Source organism: Phaethon lepturus, unplaced genomic scaffold, assembly GCF_000687285.1.
Source record: "Phaethon lepturus isolate BGI_N335 unplaced genomic scaffold, ASM68728v1 scaffold10794, whole genome shotgun sequence".
In the NCBI taxonomy this organism is placed as follows: domain Eukaryota; kingdom Metazoa; phylum Chordata; class Aves; order Phaethontiformes; family Phaethontidae; genus Phaethon; species Phaethon lepturus.
Window position 1 is genome coordinate 14,369 of NW_010535499.1, and position 16,237 is coordinate 30,605.

The 16,237-nt window shown below is 44.4% G+C and overlaps 1 protein-coding gene across 4 annotated transcripts in view; it reads left to right on the plus strand.

The window, feature by feature from the left end:
* The window catches only part of P4HA1 (prolyl 4-hydroxylase, alpha polypeptide I), a 27,256-nt gene extending 11,888 nt beyond the window's left edge, over nt 1-15,368 (plus strand). Inside the window, exons 8-14 of one of the 4 annotated variants that reach the window (XM_010285837.1) lie at nt 3,522-3,592; nt 9,642-9,741; nt 11,528-11,581; nt 13,090-13,155; nt 13,556-13,624; nt 14,320-14,416; nt 14,979-15,368. In XM_010285837.1, coding sequence (XP_010284139.1) covers nt 3,522-3,592; nt 9,642-9,741; nt 11,528-11,581; nt 13,090-13,155; nt 13,556-13,624; nt 14,320-14,416; nt 14,979-15,049 — 528 coding nt within the window. In that variant the 3' untranslated portion in view covers nt 15,050-15,368. Of the gene's footprint in view, nt 1-2,296; nt 2,368-3,521; nt 3,593-9,641; nt 9,742-11,408; nt 11,463-11,527; nt 11,582-13,089; nt 13,156-13,555; nt 13,625-14,319; nt 14,417-14,978 lie in introns of all 4 variants that reach the window. The other 3 variants (XM_010285836.1, XM_010285835.1, XM_010285838.1) reach the window with 3 other exon arrangements.
* The last annotated feature ends 869 nt before the right edge of the window (nt 15,369-16,237 follow it).

Here is a 16,237-nt window from a genome sequence, read left to right on the forward strand (position 1 = left end):
AGGCAGTCATTCCTCTGGTCCTGGAATGCCGCACGATCGTATAGACGAGAATGAACGGTTGTATTCTCCAGTCAGTATAAAACTGACTTCTGTCTCCCAGGCTTTGCAGTTACTTGCAAACGAAAGAGCTTTAACAAGGCAGTACTTAATGGCTGGTATTCAGCTTTTTAGTCACAATTCCAGCTCATCAAATCCTATTTCAGAAGCTGGATCCCAAGGTTCATGTTTCTGAATCCAGAATATTCCAGGGCAGCTCAACACTCAAACAGGAGTGTCCAAGACAAAACAGAAAGCCTTCTGCACCCAGTTGGTGTGACTCTGCATCTCAAGGTGTGCATCAAAGATGTAGTTAGTTAAACTGATTTATGTTTTTCTGTGAGTTACCAGTTACTTCTAGAATAAGATTTAAACTTGGGGAAATACAATTTTCCTGCTTGCTTGCTTTGTTTATAGCCTAAATGGCTTTTAGTCCAGGGAGAGCTGAGCAAATGACAATTAGGGGAGTAAGTGCATTAAGTATAGGACAAAAGGTTAGCTCGGTCTGCTGCGAAGTAAACCAGCTGTGGGTTATACGTGGACACGTGGAGGATGAGGCTGTCCTTGGCCACTGCACTGAGTACTGGGTAGCTTGAAGGCGATATTAAAGCTTCCTAAAGGCTGATGCGCTGTGTATTTCTGAGGTAACGTTCTGAACTGTGAGCAAGAACGACAAGCAGTTCTCCTCGGTCACCTGTAAAACATCTCTTCCTGCTCTCCTGTCAGGCAGCCTTGCTGCAGGGCTAAAAATCAGAGCTCCGGTTGTTTGTCTGTTGATGATTAAGCCCCTGGCGTTCTGTCTGTGGAATATAACTGAACCACTTCTTTATGGAGTAGAAATAAGTCTTAGCACTGAAAATAAAAACCTGTATGGATCTTGGAAGCGTGGCTATTTTAACTTCTAAACTTGCAGAGAGAATTGTTTTCCTATCAAATGTTTGGCTTGTGGTAAAGGCTTGCAGATTCATATAGTTCATTACTGTAGAAGCATCTGTATGCTGTTAGCGTTCCACGTATTTCCTACGGCCGAGGCCTTGCAGGGCTCAGTAACGAGTGTAGCAAGAGGATTGTGTTTTTTAAGACTGAAAGGTTCATCTCCCTTCTTCCCAATGCTGGGGCAGTTACCATCGCTGCCTCTCGGAGGACAGCGCTGTCTAATCTATGCCCAGCTTTCTGCTGCTCTGGTGGCATGAGCTGCTGGGATGAAGCCTTATTATTCGGCTTTGGGAGTCTTGCCGGAATCATAGTCAGTGCCTTGATTCTTATATGCGTCTGCATGGGATGAGAGGAGGGGCAGCATGTCAAGAGTTCCCAGTACATGTTCTTGTTAGTAGGCATGGAGGGGCCTTGATTTCCCTAGTTTATATTAACAGTAGAAAAATACTACTTCTAATTGGTGTAGGACTTGGTAGGCCATTTTGTGCCTAGAGTGCCAAAATGTGGAACTTCTTCCAAAATTTGGGCTCTGCAACTGCAGCTTTCCAGTCACGAGTGATGGAGAGCATCTGATGGTTACACAAGCGAGGTTAAAAGGCACCCGTAAAGTTCCAAGTCAGAGTCTGAACGGATGGCATCAAGTAAACGGAGCACGGCAGAGGGAAAGGAAGGCCTGAAACCAAGAGTTGTCGCTCTGTGTAGCGTAGGAATACAATGTAAATGCGTCCATGGACTAAGCAATTAGTTTGCGTTAGCAGTTGGCGTTAAAGGAGTTCGGCGCTGCTTTTGGTATAGAAAGCATCAGAAGGGTAGGGCTTTATTCCTCTTTTGCTTATACAGTATGGCAGCACTGCCTGGATTCAGTTTGACTGTAAAACTCATTGTACATGCACAGGACAGAGTGCTAACAAAGGACCAATTGTGCACATGCCGTAACGTGCCGCTTCCAGCAGTTGTTGCAGTATGAAGGAATCGAAAGCTGATAGTTTACTTTATTCAGATGGCTGTTCTTCCTGCTACCGAAATGGAAACGTTTCCTCCTGGAAAACTCGATCTTCTTTAATGCTCTGTTTAAAAAAGCAAACAAAAAACCCCCAACCCTTAAAGAACTCTCTTTTAGTAAAATTGGAGATTCCCTCTCCTTCCCTATCACTGCTTTATGAATTTCCACCCCCTCCATAAAAGGAAAACCACCGCAAAAGGTGCACGGGGGTGGCTTGCGTGGCGGCTTGCGTGACATTTCCCCTTAGGCTTCTGAATGGTCGGATTGCTGTGATGCAGTATGTGCTTTGTAATGCAACTATTCTGATGGTTCGCTTCACAGCTGAGGCGAGCCACCATTTCAAACCCCGTAACGGGAGCCTTGGAGACGGCACATTACAGAATTAGCAAAAGGTAAGAGAGCTCTATGCCAGATGTTTTGGGCCTGTAATGAGTGTGTAGATTCTGCTCATTATGGGGAAAAAAAGAGGTGGTCTAAAAAGACAACTTTGGCTTTGTAGTCCACCGCTTTATTACATGCAGATCTGTAACAGGCTGTTACTGCTGAGTTTCTCAGTCTTTTCCTTCAGCCGGAAGTTCCGGGGGCGTATTTTGGTTTCTTTTTTGTCCCCTTTTCTCTTTTTTTTCTGGTCACCTTCTCAGTGTGTGTTCTCAAAGGATGAGCTGTACAAGAAGCAGGTCTCTACAATCAGTGTGAAAAATATGTGATGCTACAAAACCTTCAGTAGAATTTAGATTATTATATTTTTTCTATATTCCCTTCCCCTTGCTCTTCTTACCAACCAAAAATTGTCTTCCCTTTCCTTGTAAAATCTAGCAGATAGCTTGAAGTGCTTTTACACGTGTAAGGGATGCTGTAAGTTGTTACTGTGCGTGACTGCTGGAGTGGCGTGCAAGACACACGTTCTTGAGCCACACAGCGCTTCATTGTTCGAGATAATCCCCTTCTCCTGTCTGGGTTCTTCCACCTCCTGCTGACACAAATCTGCCAGAAGGCAAGCTCATTTTCACTGGGCTCTTGGTTCTTTCCAGCTTGTCAGTTATTAAGTACTACAGGTCTTGAATTTAGCTAATGTTTTCCAAAATTGGTTGGCTCTAAAAGAAACCACCTGCCCCCTGCCCACCACGCCACCACCCCTCGTTTTAGTAGTCGTGATTAAAGATGGGTCACCATCCTTCAGTGTTGGGACACCTTCTGTCAGTGTTAAGCCAAAATTCTGAAAGGAGTTAAACTTCTGGGTGAAGAGGAATTGCCTGTGAAACTCAGCATCGTAAATTATTTGCAGAAAGTTTCTAGTTTAAAACACAAAAAAAAGAAAAGAAAAAAAAAAAGGAGGAAAAAAGTGAAAGGACAATCTAACCAAATTTTTCCAACCAATTTGTTTTGATTCGGACATGGCAGCTACGGCTTCTGTTGCCCTTCTAACATTGCTAATTTAAGAGCATTGCATACCATCCAGACCAATCGGAACCCTTTCAAACACCTGTGGCTTGGCAAAAAAGCAGCCTGCTAGGTGGGTAAGCCCTTGTCCTTTCTCTTTTTGTAGCTGAGCCGTGCTACTGTTCATGACCCTGAGACTGGGAAACTGACCACAGCACATTACAGAGTCTCTAAGAGGTAAGGGGAACGAACGTCTTCCAGAGGTATACCCACTCCGAGGAAGTCTGTTCTGGGACTGTACTGCTTCGTCTCTAAACGTGGGGCAAATAAGGATTTTGCTTAACTCTCATATTCTTAGTCTCTCTGTAGAAGAAAGAGAACGGCCTAAAGCGAACTGAGCTGTCCTCTAACAAAGCCAGCTGTCTGCTGAGATAGAAAGTAGCTCTGTATGTTAGGGGTAGCCAAGACAGAAGTGCCCTCTTTTGCTTAGCATGGCTGTTCTTGTGAGTACTAACGTACTAAAAGGTTAGCACCGCGCGGGGTTCTGCTTACACTAACAGCGGAAAAGGCTGCCTGCGTAGCTCACCTCTGCCACTGAACTTCGGTTACTGGTACTTGCTGCTTAAAACTAGGCACTGATGAGCTGCTGTAATTTGTGGGAATAGTGCAAATTAAGCTAGTTGATAATTCTAAAGAATTCCCTTGGTTTAAATGCTTGAAAAGTAGTTGCTGCTTTAATAGAAAACCAGTGCTCTTTCAGCTTCTTTGAACCAAAAAACCAAAATTTAGAGTAGCTAGTAGCTTAAGGGTTTTTATTTAGCTACGAATGTCTTTAAAAAGCTAAAAGTGCTGCAGAATACTGGATCACGAGAAGTTGATTGACTCAGGAATGGTTGTAACTCTCACGGAAACTAGAAAACCATTCTAGCTGAAGTCTGATCCTTAAAGCCACGCTTGTTACAAGCAGCGGCAAGTTGAAGACCGCCTTGCACCTTCAGCAGCACGCAGGTCTACGTACTCGGGAGAGCGCGTGCAGGTAGTGCGAGTCTTTTGGAAGCTCTCTGATGAGCTCTTACATGCTTGCTCCTTAAAACTGCCTCCACAGCTTAAAAAGCCCGCCACCCGCGCTCCCCCCCCCCCCCCCCCCCGAGCGGCTTCAGGAACATGCATCTTCCCGTTTGACATGTGTTGCACTGAATTTTCATTTTTTGTTTTTTAATTTTAAAGTCTGTCCATGTCTTCTCTACCTTGGTTGTCTGTGACTGTGTATTTTAAAGAAAGCATTTATTCAGTCTCGGGATTTGTCCTCTGTGACACAGACTGCTCTGGGGCATTTACTGAAGAAACTCATTAATCCTTTTGAACATACCCTCAAGATTTGATGTGCTAATAATAGGAATTAGAGAAGGTGACCAGATTGCTAATGGAAATTGAGATGCATAATTGGCCCCTATTTAAACAGACAATCCTTAGTAAGAGGAGTTTTTATTTAGAGTTTTGATTTTTCATTACCGGAAAGCGTTATGCCTTGACACTACTGCAGATGCCATAGTGCTCAGCAAAAAATAGTACTAGACAACACACGTCATTAAAAGCCGATTCCCTCCTGAATGTGTGCAGCTGACAGCGCAGCCAGATCCTGTTTGCCATCACCTCTTCATTGGCTTCGTGACATGACAAAATCCCTGTTTCTCCTAGGGCTTTACTCTGGAATTAACTGTGTGCTGTACCTTGCCTAGGGACTCTGTGATAAAGCAGAAGGGCAGCTGTTGTCCGCGAAGTGCTGCTGCCTCCTTGGTGTGGTGTGCTGCCAGCCTAGAATAGAGCCTCGTGCCTTGTCCCTGGTGAATGAGACCCTTAAATGTTTAAAGGTTTGATGCTCAAAAAGGTGGTGGCACGTTGGGCCGGCCTTCCAACATACCGAAGGAAGTCACTGAATTAAATCAGATTTTACTGAGCAAAGATTTTGAATTCCACATCTCACTGGGAACTGGAATTAGAATTGCAAACGGGGCGCAGCACATCGCGAAGTTATGGAAGACGATTTTTTGAGGGTGGAGGAGGCACTCCCCTTCTCATGCTTCCCCTTGCCTTTGCCTTCCCCCATGTGCAGATTGTGTAGGATATATGTACTTTAAACGAGAACTTGACACCCAAATCTACAGTAGAGGCAAAAGCAACCCCCAAAAGCCCAGACCCCAAGCCAGGCTGCTTTAGAAGGATCATGTTATTAACGCTAGATCACTGACCTTCTCTTCCAGAACCTCTGGTAGAAATGTCTTTCTCTTGGAGCTGTTTGAGCTGCTCTGGAGTCCAGATGAATCATTGCTCCTGAAAACCAAAAAATGCTTGCTTTATTTTTTTAATAGATGACTGCTTTCCCCCTTCAAACATTCTTTCCTAGCGAATGCGCTTCTAAATTACAGCATTCCTCTCGCTGAGAGGACTACTGTTCGCTGTGCAGTACGTGGCAGGCTCTATAAAGGGGGCACCTCGCCAGCAGTTCGAGGAGCACCATCGAGCCATGCTGTGTGCAGTACCAGAACGAACTCTGCCACTCTGACACTGCTTTGAAACAAGCTACCTTTCCCCCCCCGCCCCCTTCCTTCCAGCAGCCAGTCAGAGCTTGTAGCATATGATGATAAAGTTTCCACTTCAGGAATACCAGTCTGTGCTTTCATTCACACCCTGTTGCCACTCTACCAATACTTTTTACATACCAAGTACATTTTAGAAAAATTTTAAACATCAGTGCCAGTATTTTGTGTGACCAATGACCGTTTCAAAAGCAACGTTGAAATACTCTGGCGCAGTGCTGGAGTTGTGGCTAAGGACGTGGCCTTTGTAATGTCTGGTACCGGACTGACTAGCGCAGTTGGAGACAAGCTTTGGGGCACATAAGGCCCTTGTATGTCATGGTCAGGTAAAGCTGGACAGTCAGCAGGTTTTTTCCTAAAATACTGCTTAGTCTAAATTTATTTCTGCATATAAATCTTGTGGTATTAAAAGTCTCTAAGATACAGAATTGTAAGGGGCGGTGGGGAGGAAATGTAATCACCACTAGCTGTTTGTAATGAATATAAAAGTTGTTAAAGGCCAGATCTCGGCTTGAAGAAGAAGAAATTAAGGAATTCAGCACGCTATTGAAACACTTTCAGTTGCTGTACCATCCTAGCTTAGTTCATGGGTGTCATTATACCAAGCCAAGTGGAACACCCTAATGCTATTTGCTTTGTAGTCTGGCAGTTCCGGCTTATGGAAATACCAAATCTTCCAGAAAGTGAAGTCACCCATCTCTTAAACGGCCATGCTTAATGACTTCCCAAGAGATAGCTTGTCCCTTTCTGTTGGTAAGTTTTCTGCTTGTGGTGGAGTCACAGGTGTCAGCCAGTTAAAAATATGACAGAATGTTGTTCATGCAAGTTAATGTGTTAGATGAACAACTTAATTAGCAAATGTACATTGAAGAATAGAGCTGTGTGCATTTACTGCATCATGCTGAACTTGGACTATGAAATAAGTTTGCTGAGCACATTTTAAGGCTGTTAATTCTGCATCACATATGCCACTGGTGAGGGAACCCCCCTTCGTTTTTTCTTTCTTTTTTTTTTTTTTTTTCCTGATAGACAAGGGCAGGAAAAGACAGTTCTTTTTGTGAAGGAATACCTGCTGTAAACAGTCTTAAGCTGGGCACACGCTTACTTTGATGTCAGCAAAGGACCAAGGCTGAGACTAGCAACAGGAGAGGATAGTGTAGGAGAGCTCGGTACGCTGCAAGGCCTGAGGTAACAGAAGGCCCTTGTGCTGCCTAAACATGCAGGCATAGAGACCTCTGAGGCTGAGCAGTGGGCGCAGGGCTCCGCGGGCCCTCCTGAGCCCCCTGCCCTTGCTGGAGCATGTTTCCTGACGCTTACAGGGTTAAATCACACCGTAACTCTTCACAGGAAACTATTCAGAACTACAGGCCCCCCCTTAAGTCTTGCTCAGCAACCAGCAGACAGCCTGGCACTTGAAATAGGGTTTCGGTTCCCAATTTCCTCCACCTTTCATAGAGTTTCTTTGTATCCTTGGGCAATTAATTTTCTTTCTAAAATACGTATAGTACTTTTACTTCGTGAAAGAGTATAGTATTCTCCCTGTTGAAATACTCAAAGCATTCATTGCAATTCTAAATAACCAATACAGTAAGAATGCTTGGGGTTTGTGTTTTTTTTTCCTCTTTGTTAAGGCCTTTGTGGTAGACTGGACAGAGGTAGCTAGAGCCTTGCGCTGTGGAGGCTCGATGGCGTTGCCCGAGGGCTGTGTTGGGGTTTTTCTTGTGTAGTAGGTTAGGGTGGCTTGTGAGTGTTACCTGTTCAACATGGCTGCGTAGCATGTGGCTGCATAGCTGCTTTTCTTTTGGGAAGCGCTTCGTAAAAGTGGTCTTTGTGTTCTCCTGACTCCAAGGAGGTTGCGTTATAACACTTCCTTATACTAACATTGTGCAGAAGTGGGTGACTCTTTGTATGTGTTTGTGCAAGTCTGTCTTGAGAAATCTTACTTCTTTTACCTATGGTTTATTTGTCACTTTAAAAGAATGCTCGTAGAGATTCTGTAACCTGTGTCAGTGCCTTGTGTCACGTGTCATGCTACTGTTCCTCCTCTGCAAAGTGTTTTGGTATGTTTTTTTTTTTATACAAATTTGATACTAAAGAAAACAACCTTGATTTAGTATAGCTGTGAAAGTTCATTTGAGTAGAAAAATACTATGCCGTACTTGGCGGCTGGGCTCTGGGCATAGGTATTTCTGTACAACCATCTTGTAAAAGCAGCAGGAAGCACTGATGAGCCCAAAAAGCTGAGGCAGATGCTAGAAAAAAGGTAGAGCTAGCTGCCTCTGTCTGTCTTCCTGCAAAAAGGGGAAAAACAGGGCCCCCATGATCAATATTACCATCCGCATTAGCCACTAGTAGAGCACTGCCAAGGTAAATGGAGAAGAGGACCAGGTAGGTAGTGAGCACGCCAAGAGAGGGAAGAGAGGAGCAGGTACAATGAAGGGGCACCGGCTAGAACGGCATGAGGAAAGCAGCAAGAAAAACAAGCAGCGTGTGAGCAGATGAGTGGTTTTAAAAAGAAAAAAAGACGACTGAATAGATAAAATGTTTTGCGTTGTGTTCCCCCCCCCCCCAAAGAATGGAACTTTTACTTTGTAAAGAGATGAAATGCGTGTGTTTTGCTTCCATGTAAGCAACTGGATGTGTTCACGGCCAGTAAGGGTCCAGTAGGGATGTACTAAGGCTGCGCCCTTTTCTGCCAAACACCGCTGTTCTGGGTATGCGGCTGCTTTTGGATGACATCGCCGCTTCCCAGTTGTGCGACCTTCAAAAAGGAGCAGCCGCTTGGAGTAGAAAATGCTACGCTGGGTCTGGGCAAAGGTAGCGATGCTCCTCTAGAACTGCTTCTCCACTTGTTCATACCTTTCTCTGCCGACTCGTTTGCCAACTATTTTAAAAACAGTAATTCTAGCTGAAAAGTTCTAATTTTCAGTAGGAGGCAGACATTTTGAAGATGCCTTTGGAATGGTGAGGCTGCCCTTTCACGTTTATATTTAAAAAAACCTTAAATTGTGTGTTGGTTTCCCCACCCCGCCTTAAAAATCATTGTGTACCTGAAACAGGTGCTAAATACCAAATTTGTAATAGGCCATTTTGATAGAAATAGTTTAACAGGGAAGATGGTAAAGAAAGAATGTTACGTGTTATTTACTTGGTTTTGTAATGATTTTTAGTATCGCTGCACAGGTAAGTAATGTGAAAGGACAGATTACGGTGCGCTTGCCTGTAAGAGCTGAGTTACAATCACGTAGACTCTGCGTATGCTACATTGCCTCACCTTTTCCTTTCCCAAGTGTTGCTTCAAAACGCATCGAAGGTGGGGTCTAAATTAGCTGTTTGGAATGGGTAAGAGCAAAACTGTTTTGTGCCTGCTTTAGAAAACAGCTTGAAGGAAATTTCACTGTTCGGAGTGTTTTCTTCAGTCACGTGGTAGGCCAGTATGGGAATGAAGGCCTTCTAGTTTTAGAGCTTCCTTAAACCAGCGCCGTGTGTGTTCTTTCTAGAAAACATGTTTACTGAATGCAGGCCTTCATAATGCCCTGGAAGTATTTCTGATCGTCCTACTAAATTCTTGAAAAGTATGAAAAAAATATTCTCAAGTCCAAAGTAATTGCAAATGTTGCATCTGTTCTGCTAGCTTACTGCCTACTACTACTGTATTTTATTAATCTTTCTTCCCCCCCTCCACGTAGTGCTTGGTTGTCTGGATACGAGAGCCCCGTGGTATCGCGCATTAACACGAGGATACAGGACCTAACAGGACTTGATGTCTCCACAGCAGAGGAGCTACAGGTAAACCGTCAGGGACAAGCACGGTGCTGAACAGCGATTGGTATTGCATCTCGGATGGCTTTGTGTGCAGCGCTGTGCTCGCGTTGGTGAGGTGGCTGCGAAAAGCTCCTTCAACCCAGGGGCAGCTAATTTGATGGCCGGTTCGATTCCAGGCCTTGGGAAGAATGAGTGGGTTTTTTACGGGGAGGACGAAACAAAGTTGTCCTTGCAGAGCAGCGCTCGCTTTAGTGTGAAATGGCTTTCTATTGCTGGAGGGAAACAGTAGTAACTGAGACTGCTGCTCTTTGTTTGTTAAAGTGGATGTGTAGTTTGTTTATACTAATAAAACCGAGTTTCATTGCTGCAGGGTCAAATTCTGCTGCTGTGGTGATAGTTTAGCTGCTTGGCTGATACTTAAGGAGAGGGGGAAGAGAATGGCTGTATAGCTTTGCCACCCCACCCTTGGTCCTAGAAGGCCAATGCTGTGCCTGGTGTCTCTGTAATGTGGGAAAGACTGGCTGTATGTGCACCTTGGGTAAATTTTATTTTAGAAGTCCTTGCTTCTATTCATTTGCATGAGGAGGCTTTTAAATGAACAGCTGCCTCACAGATTTGGAGAAGGTGTTAGTACCTTGAAAGCAGGACACCTAGAACATGGTTCCCAAGAGCTGTTGTGCTACTCCATCAAGACTCCTGATGATAAAATGCCCAGCATCTGGTTGACAATTGAATACATAGAAGAGGTGGAAAAAAAAAAAAAATGGAACCATCAAAAAGGACAGTGGATCTTCTTTATTGACCTAGAGATCAAAAAGTGATTTAAACTTGAATGATGGCCTATTTGAAGAGAATATAACCTGGAAAGTTTCTATAGAAGAAAAGTATTTTTCTACCCGGCGAGAGTAGCGTGTTTCTTGCCCAGCATCCACTGCATCTTGCAGTGCCAGTCCTGGGTGCGCTGCTGCTCCATCAAAAAGGACAGTGGATCCTCTTTATTGACCTAGAGATCAAAAAGTGATTTAAACTTGAATGATGGCCTATTTGAAGAGAATATAACCTGGAAAGTTTCTATAGAAGAAAAGTATTTTTCTACCCGGCGAGAGTAGCGTGTTTCTTGCCCAGCATCCACTGCATCTTGCAGTGCCAGTCCTGGGTGCGCTGCTGCTCTTGTAGCCAAACATCTTGGGGCTCCTTGGAGCCTGGGGCTGTCCAGGCTGGCAGAAGTTTTGCGGTCAGGTTCTGTGACCCGAAAGTCATTAGATCAGACAGCAGTGGCCCCTTAGAAATGGGAGCACATCCCTATGGTTTGGCTGGGGGTGGACAGAAGAGCTTTCAGGGAAAGCTGTCCCTGGGGAAGGGAAAAGGGAAGGTTCAGCTGCAGCTTTGCTGGGAGCTGGCGTCCGGTCGAGAAGGGCACGCGCAGGCTGATGAAGGGCTGAGACCCTCAAGCGCAGAGTCAGGTTCTGGCTCTGCGCTGCCGAGGGGCCTGGGCAAGGTCAGAGCTATCTGCATCAGCCCAGTGGGGCTTTGCTGTGTACCATTTAGCTGGGAGGGACCTGTCATGTCCTGGGGCCTGATTTTTAAACTTCATCTGTGAAAGGCTGGTAGGTGATGGTCAAATTCTTGCCCTTTCTTGTCTGGATAAAATACTGCTTTACTAGATTTTTGTGCTTCTCCTTTCACTGTAGGTAGCCAACTATGGAGTAGGAGGCCAGTATGAGCCTCATTTTGATTTTGGAAGGGTAAGTCCTGTTTTGTGTCTCCACCTCTTTCTTCTTCACAAGCACTGTGGTGTTCTCTTTTTCAGGTGGCAAATTACGGAGTGGGCGGACAGTATGAACCCCACTTTGACTTTGCACGGGCAAGTAAAGAGATGGAGGAGAGATAGTCACCCGGTGAAGCCTGGGCCTCGTGGCTGTGGCACCGTTTTTATTCTTATTCTCTAATGTGTATTAGATTGTGCAGCTCTTCAACTTCTCTAATCTATGTTAGTGGAGAAAGCCCTCTAAAGCACCAGCTGAACTGATAAACATTTTGGGCATTACAGAGTAACGAGGTTTTTCTGCAAAAATATACTTTAAAAAGAGTCTATTCTAAGGAGATGATGGATAGTTCTTAACAGAGCAAAGGGCATTAGCTTCTAAACTCAAGGAAACATCTAGAAGTATTCTTTCTTTGAGTTTTGCTTGAAATCACTGAAGGATGGACAGCTAAATGGTACAAAACCTCAGTGTATGTTCTGTGCTCCTGATAGGTGCGGGAGCTTAATGCCCTCTTTTATGGGAAAAGCATTGTAGGCAGCGTAGGAAAAACTTGCATCGCAGCTGCCTGCGATGCGGAGAGGGAACCTCTGTCCCTAGAGCCGAGACACAGGTCTCTTGCATGCTGTTGAAGAAAACCTGAAAAGACAAAGTGCTCTGGTAGTGTAGTGGACCTGCTGAGTGCTAGCACAGTGCTGAAACTGGAGGAAGCCTCCCAAGGTCGTCTTGTTTCCCTGTCTGTATTTTTGTTAAGTGATTTAAATTCCCAACCTCTTTCTATTCCAGCTTAAACTGCAGACTGTTGGAAATAATGCTGCTGAATTCAGTTGGTTATTTATTGGGCATACTTATGTGTGATTTAACACCTTCAGCTTAACCTTACACTGTGAATCCAAGCCACCCAACCATTAATCAGAATCTCTGCTCTGTAAGCACATGCCCAAAACAGCATTGCAAATGATTAACAGTTTTTGTTTGGAAATGCATGGGTTAATTAATTGCTGGAGTAATGATTACCAAAATTTTAGTGCCCACAAGTTGTGGTCAGAGGGGGTGGGCTGTGAGGTGTGACACCAGTGAGCTTGTTTTCCTTATTGCAAAGTCAACCCAAATGCATCTCCCTGCTCCTTTGCTGGCCAGTTACAAGCTCCTGCACTTGCAATGGCCGGAGCCAGGACAGGGGGCTCGAGGCACGCTCGGAGCCAGCAAGCTCTGCTCTCGGTGCGCTTCCTGGTGAGCCCAGGACCCATGAGCTGCCCTTGCTCATGCTCATCTGTGCTAAGGACAAGAGGGGATAAGTGAGTGTAATTAAATAATTACGTTTGTGGCTGTGAAGAGGATTTATATGCTTGTTTTCAGACAGTAGAGTTGTTCTTACCCATTAGCAATTTGGGCTTATGCCTTCGCTGTCCTACAGAATTTTAAAATGCCTGGTTTATTTAAATTAATGGATACACTCATATTGCATTCTCCCCTCCTTCCAAATAGAGGGGTTGAATTAATTTTTCTGCATAACTCTCTCTGCTGCTGGCTGTGCAGCTGTATGTCATTGGCTCCTCTCAATAATCCAAATGAAATGCTTATTAAATCTGCTTGCTTTTATTCACAGAAAGATGAGCCAGATGCTTTTAAGGAATTGGGAACAGGCAACAGAATTGCTACTTGGTTGTTTTATGTAAGTGATATATTTCTCTCAGGTGCTAATGCCAAAAATAGCCATCGCTGCATATTATTCTATACAGTTGAAGGCTTTCATTACATTTTTTTTATATAAGAGACTTGCAAATGAAGGCAGCCACTAACTTAGCGGTCACACGTACAGGGTATCTTCTTACTCCTAAGTAATGGTTCTTCCCCGTGCTCTTAAGAGGATGTGTTTTTCCTCAAAGGTGAGCGTCAGCTTAAATGATTTGAACAACGTGGGTGGGTTTCAAGCCTTAGTTAATTAAGGCTGTTGATCACGCAGCCTTTGCTCGCTAACTGGGAGGTAGAAATTAAGTTGTTCAGTAACCTAATTCTGTTTTATTAAAACGTGACGGCTTGCAACTTACCTGCGCCTCTCCCCACCTCTCCAGATGAGCGATGTGTCAGCAGGGGGAGCTACCGTCTTTCCTGAAGTAGGAGCCAGCGTTTGGCCTAAAAAGGTAAGCGGGGGTTTTTATCCAGTGTAACCGCTCCTCTCTCCCCCTGCTCAAAACTATAACCCGTGTATAAACGTTTAAAAAGCAGCTTTAAAGTGAATTGCTCTAAAGAAGATTAGAGCACAGAGCTACTTACAATTAAGTGAAGCGACTGGAGTGGTAACGGTGATTCCGAGGGCTGCAGACGTTCCACGTGTTAATGCAAAGTTAGATTTTTTTGGACTTGACTGCTTCTAATGCTTACACTTTGCAAAACATTACAATATTTCACAACACATTTGAAAACGCTCAAATCTGTCAGTAGGTTTAGTCTTGAGGCAGCCGCAGGGCATTCTCCCTGAAACTGTGTGCTCCCGCTACGGTTTGTCCCTCAGAAGGGTCGGGAATATAAGGTCTGTCTTTGCTGGGCTGCTGCTCGTTTTTAGTAAATTATCTTGCTTTCTAAAACTGGTTGGAGTTGAATGAAATTGGCTGAGTGTTAAAAAAAAAAAAAGGTTAACAGACAAGTATATACACACAGAATGAGGCAAAGGAGAGTCATTCCATAGGAAAGCAAACGTCAGAATAGGGAAAAGAACTGTCAGTGTAAAAGGAGCATCTGAAGTACAAATACACATAGCTTTGCCTTGGCCTTAGGTTGGTGTGAAAGCAGGTGTCGCACAGAGCAAAGGGCTGAGGGTTTGCACTGTGTTTTCCAGGGAACAGCTGTATTCTGGTACAACCTCTTTCCAAGCGGAGAAGGAGATTACAGCACGCGGCATGCGGCCTGCCCAGTACTAGTTGGAAACAAATGGGGTAAGTTCCCCTCACGCTGTTCGTGCTGCCCGTGACCTGCTCTGGTGCTTTGTCGGTGGGTTGTCTTGGGTTTCTTTTTCCTCTAGACTTCATAGTGGAATAAAAAGCGGCCAGCAATTAGGTCCTTTACAACATAGATTTCTGTCTATCTGCTTTAAATCTACATATTATACACACTACTATATATATAACCTGATATAGATGGATAATGATATATTATAATTATAGATCTAATACATAATTATATGTAATATAAAATTATATGTACTATATACTTTCTATTATATGTAGTAGTATATTTCATTATATATATATATAAAAAATACAAGTAATACTAAATCTACTTCAATAGTCTTTTGTAGCTGGGCAGCTATTGAAAGGGTTTTTCCCCTCTTGGATTTATTAGAATAACTGTACATTTGTGTGTGCATGTATTAAAATACCTTAGAAAAATTAAGATAAGCCTGTGCTTAACTAAAAGCTGGCGAATCGCCTGTACGTAGCTTAAACAGAAGCACAGGCTCACCAGGTACAGTGATCAAATACCTTTATGTCATTGCAGTATCCAATAAATGGCTCCACGAGCGGGGACAGGAATTCCGAAGGCCGTGCACTTTATCGGAGCTGGAATGATGCAGACTCATCCTTTGTCTCTTGCGTATCCAGTTTGTGTAAAATGCACATGTCTCCTACCGTTTACAATTGACTAACACTCCACTACAGGTTCAGTCTTCAACTACACCGGTGTTTCAGCTGTGGACAAAACAAACATGCTTTTAGCTCCCTTAAAATACCCCCTTTCAAGAACAGAATCTATTAATTTTTGAGGTCTGTGAGTGTTACAGGGGCAAAAAAACCCAACAAAACCCAAACCAAAAAGGACAAAATACAGATCAGGGCCACGACTAACAGTGGTGTTGTGTGTGGTGTTCCCTTCACCATCACCCCTCTGATCAGCATGGAAAGGCAGGGATTGTTCGCTTAGAGTCCTCCTCGCAGCTGTCTGTCTGCTAAGGGCGGGATGATTCAGTGGGAGGGTTCCCTTCTAGGCAAGGCTGAATTAACCCAGTTCGTATTCCTCAGTTTCCAGACATTCGACTCCCTGCTTTTCCAGAGTGCCTGACTGCTACTGTTGAGAACCGCGGGCACAGTTTGTGTTTCCCTGGGGAACAGGTTATTGCCACGTGTTAGCCTGTTTTTCCACTTCCACAAAAGCCCCAATTTTTAAACCGTCTTCCTTCTCAGCCTCTGTGGTGAATTTGGCTCTTAACCTTGAAAACGTGAGCCAGCAGTTTACATACACATAGATGAGATGCTTCAGCAGCGTGGTGTCAAACACATGCCTGTGTCAGAGCAGCCTCACAACAACTGCAGCCTGTCTTCCCTCTGTGGTGGTTTTTTTCTTTCATGTTTGTCCACATAAACAAATGCTGCTTTTATTCTGTCCTAGTAGTCAACTCTCGCATCTGTTCCTTGGGCGGTGGGGATGGGAACGTTACCATCTTCATTAAGCAAAGTAATTGTGCCTTAGGACACTGGAATTTCTAACTGGTTATGACTTCAGCTGATGAGGTAATACAGAGTCCTCACAGAATGCTCGCTGCCCTTGTCCTCCCAGTCCTTAAGGGTTTCTGAGAAACAGGTGGCCTATTTATAACCCTACACCTTTTTTAGATGCTTTTTTATTTTGCAAATGTTTTTTCTTCTGCAGCTGCTGAATGCAGGCCGCAGCAGGGACATGCCTGTAGTCACGGGGCTCCTGTTTGCCCAGGATGCAAGAGAAGGGGCCCGCCCTGGGGGGGGGGGTGGGTTTGGAGCGGG